Source organism: Stegodyphus dumicola, chromosome 7 (genome assembly GCF_044657685.1).
Source record: "Stegodyphus dumicola isolate Sdum_Otavi_A_Nest chromosome 7, ASM4465768v1".
Classification (NCBI taxonomy): Eukaryota; Metazoa; Arthropoda; class Arachnida; order Araneae; family Eresidae; genus Stegodyphus; species Stegodyphus dumicola.
The window spans coordinates 128,399,540-128,404,723 of record NC_140774.1 but is presented as its reverse complement, the minus strand read 5'-3'; the positions used below and the strand labels follow the sequence as shown (position 1 = coordinate 128,404,723).

Sequence of the window (5,184 nt, the reverse complement as noted above, 5' to 3'; positions counted from 1 at the left end):
TTAGCAGTTAGTTAATCAGCTTGTTGGGATGCTTTGAAGTTGCATCATGTTTTAAATTTATTAACAATAGGCTTATTTTAAAAATAATTTATTAAATTTCTCCTTTACTATATACTCCGAAATAAAATATATTTTAATGCTTCATTAAAAAAAAAAAAAAACAGTAAGATGTTTCAGAATTAGGGGAGAAGAGAAGCAATTCAAGACGTAACGAATACTTTTATTCTTAATTTTTGAATACTAAATTAATTTTTAAGAATTTGTAATGATGTAAAGTAACTTCGCTTTTTTTCACTCGTATGTTTTCTACTTACACATTACACACTACTTACTCATGCTTACACGTTATCATTTTGGTGAAAGTTTTGTAGGCGAATTTGGCAGCATTATTAAGTTCTATTTTCCTTTGAGAATAGTAAGTGGAATATGAAGACAGTTCTTAATATTTATGTTTAATGTTAAAAAGAATCAAACTTTTCCATTGATTTAAAAATTATTTAAAATGCTAAATTGCATTTGATGAGCTTCGAGTTGAATACCTGGGACATAAGCTGTCGTCTAAAATTATAACTGTGATTATTTCTGTGGTATTTTTAAATGATGATGTCGGGAAGCGATGATAACGATAGTGATTATGTACCCTCTGATGATGACTTAAAGAATACAAAATGCGCAATACCTAATTTTCCAGAAATGGTTTGTGATAAAGAATTAATTTTGAAGGAAAGTACAAAAAGTAAAACAGATAAAGAATGTATATCTATCGAATCATCTGAAGTATCACTAATGAAAGAGAAACAACGAGCTGAAGATATTTGGAAGAATTTTAGAAGTGATATTAAATCTTCGTCAACAACAAAAAAAGATATTAATTCCAATACTGCAAAAGAAGAGGTAAATTTAAAATCAAATAATTTACAAAATGTTTCAAATGAAGTATGTAGCATCACAGAAGAAGCAGTTACTAAGCTTAAATCTGTAAACCGGAATTCTGCTCAATCGCGGAATCGAGTTCTTAAAGTACCAACTATCAAAATGAATAAATGTGATAGCATTAATGTGGGCTCACATTTGAAGCTATGTAAAGATGTACATTCTGTAATAGAAAATATTTCTAAGAAAAGGAAAATGACAACACTTCAGAAATCATCACATGACTGGGACTTATTCAAAAAAAGTGAAAATCTCGAAGATGATTTAAAGACTTATAATAAAGGAAAAGGAGGCTATTTAGAAAAACAAGCCTTTTTGCAGAGGGTAAATATGCGAGAGTTTGAACTAGAAAAGAAAGCTAGAATTTCCAAAGCAAAGTAGTACTAAAACATGCAGTGCAACATTATGGTATTTTATATGAGTAAACTGTGCCTTATGAGTCACTGTATTGAGACATAACTGTATGTATAAATGATATATATATACATACACTTTGAAAAATTTGAATTTAAATCAATATTGTGATGAAAAAATTTGTTCTCTCTCTGTATATATACATGCTGTATGCATATATAAATTATAAATAAATTTCTTTGAAAGAAAATACTGTTATTACTGTTTAGATGGTGATGAAAAAAATGTGGTAATAGAAGCATTGATGAACTTCAAAGCTAGAGTACAATATCTTTAAAAACAAACCTTCTGAAGTTTTAGCATTATGATGAAAAATCTCCGTATTAAAAAAGACAGCAATTAATTGAATTCAGTTAATAGAAGACGGCTGCATCTGCAGTACGAGTTGTTCACCAGTAGTAGCGAACAATGAGTACAGATGTGCTAGATGCACCACCCTGCCAAATTTGGCATTTATTTGTGTAGCATAGTAACCATGTGATTTGGTAAGATTTTGCTTCATAAAACAATCCATTTAACCAGTTCAATCATTTTTTGTGTAATGTTGTTAGGTTATTTTTCTTATTTCTGGTATGCTTTTAGTTGAAAATTAATTTTTTGCATTTTTACTAACTTTTTTGTTGTTTTCTTTATTTTGAACAGTAAGTGCATTTATTCTTACATTATTTTATGTTTTTTGTTTACGTATCACACTTTAAAAGCCTATCAAATCTGCATAAATGACATTTTCTCTTCAAATTTATGGTGGTAGCATTTCATCAATAACGCACCTCTGTTTCAATAAGTGCTAAGAAATGATAAAAGCTTACAATTGGGTGCTCATGTATACATCGATCTGTTTTCACTTAAAAAAAAATCAGGGGGCTAAAACTATCATGGTAACCAGAAATGGGGTTTCATCACCAAAATTTGTCATTAATTGAAGGAGTGCTACACGAGAGCTGAGATGATCTTACCAGAAGTGCTCATTAGTGGCTGAGGGGTAAAGTAGCTGAATGCTGATAATTTGACTCAGTTCAAATCCAGGTGGGCTGTATGGGCATTTTCATGATTTTCCCTATATGTAATGTAGATATTAGTCAGTTTCCCTTAAAAAGTTCTCCCTTAGACAGATAGCTTTTGCATGCTTTGCCATTATGAAATAGACCACTAGCCAACCTTAAGAGTTGAAACTTTCTGAATGTGCCAATGGCAATCATACCCAGTGGTGTAAATAATGATATGCAAGGAATGCCATTGTTTAGGGGGCCTTGAATGTTCTGAATGAATTGCATTTATGTGTTTAAACTTAAAATAAGTATTAAAATCTGTTTGGAATTATGGTAAATGAATGTTATAATTATCAATAATTGTATGTTAAATGTAAAGTATGTTGAGGGAGTACTGGTTCAGAAACAGAGGCCTCTTTTACTTCTGTATAACTAATTGTTCCTTTCCTCTCTTCATATTATATAAACTTTGAAGACTCCTGTATTTAATTTTTTGGTAAAAGCTTACAATAGGGTGCGATATTATTGGCGATTCTTTCTTGACGCTAAGATCGGCGCCAGGAAGTCACAATTTCGAGATGGCCGCTACACAAAACCAAAATAAGAAGTCGAAGAGATGCATAAGATCTGTGTCCATGTACACATCGATCCGTTTTTACTTAAAAAAAACATCCTAGAATTGCGCACTGCCTTAAATATGTCCATGTACACATCAATCTATTTTCATTTAAATAAAATCGGGAAGTTAAAACAAATTTAAAACTATTGTGGTAACCAGAAGTGAGGTTTCATCGGCAAAATTTTTTTTAAATTGTCGAAGGGGAAACCAATTCTACACAATCGAAGGGGCACCCAATTCTACACTAAAGCCAATTTGGTATATTAAATTTAAATTTTTTTACAAAATGGCATAATTTTTTTTTTTTTTTTTTTTAATGTAATGTATAGTGCTGTTCAAAAGGCCAGTTACCTTTAAACAAGGAATAGTTACCTTTAAACAAGGAATGGAGGCCTTTATAAGTAACTGCCAAAGCAACTCTTAACCACTTATAATAATTTAATACATGAAGTTCGATAAAATGGTTATGCTCATATAGCTGGATATGCATGTACTAGGAGAAAGCTGTGGGGTTTTCCAGTTTGTGTAAAATAAGAAAATTGTAAAATGTAATAATAAAAGTGAAAACCATAATTTCAATAATGCTAATACAGTCAAAAGTCGTTAATCCGGACTCGTCGGGACTTCGGCAGTTCCGGATTATAGATCATCAGTTTAAATCTCGTAAGATGGCATGCAGAAATTCTAAAATTAAAAATATGAAACTGTAATTTATGAAATAAAGAACAATTATGATCTAAAGGGTATCAAAATTTGCAAAAAGAAAAAGCTTAATGTTTATTTGTTTACTTTATTAAACATTTCTTTCAATGTAAGTTGTTTAAGTTTTGCTTCATTTCATGTGATAATATTTTCTCTTTAATTCTATTAAACAGACATAATTTCTTGTTCAGTTACAAAGTTCCGCTGTTCAAGTCCTCTAATTGCTGTGTCAAGAACACCGACTATTTTGTGAAACGAAATTTTTTCGTTTTCAATAACCTCTGTCACTTTTCTTTGCTATCGGAAGCGAATTATAATGACGAGGAACTTGTTTTAAATCATATCAAAGACGGAGCATATCGAGATGAAATACTACATTTGGTAAGGAATTATAAGCCAAATAAAATAAAAACATCTGCGCTGAAGATAAGGATAGTGCTGACAGATCAACTTCCTATTCATTACACGCCCGCCGCGGCGTTCCCTCCACCGAGCAGCGTGAAATTGATAAACAGATTTCGGATTTCAAAACATACTTTCGCTTTAGATCCTTTACATATTAACAAATATATATCCGAAATTCTATTTGATATAATCAAAAGTTTAAGCTTACTTTTATAAAATTGCTCTTACAATCTGCAAAAAATAATAAGCCAGATCCAAGTCGAAAATTAAGGAACAACGCAATCATCAACATTAACTGAAATAGATAATTAGATAATTTTAGCTTATACGTCCATTATACATAAAACGTGCACGCGAAAACGTATTCTGCACCTGCACACACTCATATGCGCAGTCGTAAAAGGTCTTACGCGCACGCGTAAACGCCTATGCGCATGTGTCAATGCGGCGCATGCGCAGAAAGTTTTTAGTTTTGAGGTCCGGATTATAGATCATTCCGAATTATGGGTGTCCAAATTAACGACTTTTGACTGTACAGGGAAAACTCAAATAAGCGGCACTTGGCGCAATTTTTTTCGCCATCTTGAATCACGAAAATCGCCATATCCTCGAGTGGAATTTTTTGACGCCAAGAGGGAAATAGTATCAAAAGGCGCTTTCCAAAGTTCCCTCTTCAGCCCAATATCAGGGGAAAACCTCTGCTGGGCGAAACTAGCGTAAGGCAAAGTGTAGCTTTTGTATTGAGATGTTAAACCATACACATAGAACAAATTGTAAACGATTAGTTATTGTTGTGATTAAGTAAATCTGTGTGTTTTTCCATCTTAGTATTTTATATTATATATATATATATATAACTCCAGCATTATTAACTTTTATACTTCTCTTTTTTAATTTTTACCATTAATTTGAACAATTATCTGTAATAATGATTATATATGTTTGAAAACATGTTCTTTATATAAAGGCTGTAATTATTACGAAAATGCAATATAAATCACATAGATAAAGATGAAAGTTAAAAAAAAAATTAAATATGCATGTATTTCCACAATAATATTGCATCCTCGAAATGTATTCCAGCGTATTCAATCATCCAGTTAGGTTTATATTTTACCTTCT

The 5,184-nt window shown here is 31.3% G+C and overlaps 1 protein-coding gene across 1 annotated transcript; it reads left to right on the top strand.

The window, feature by feature from the left end:
* The first annotated feature begins 394 nt into the window (after positions 1–394).
* On the top strand, positions 395–1,537 carry LOC146996343 (heterochromatin-stabilizing protein CFDP1-like). Its single transcript, XM_085820805.1, has one exon. It carries the CDS (start codon positions 598–600, stop codon positions 1,312–1,314), a length of 717 nt encoding a protein of 238 aa, XP_085676931.1. The 5' UTR covers positions 395–597; the 3' UTR covers positions 1,315–1,537.
* Positions 1,538–5,184: the final 3,647 nt, after the last annotated feature.

Coding starts and splice junctions, on each gene's coding strand:
- LOC146996343 (XM_085820805.1), top strand. CDS start 598: ATGATGATGTCGGGAAGCGATGATAACGATAGTGATTATGTACCCTCT.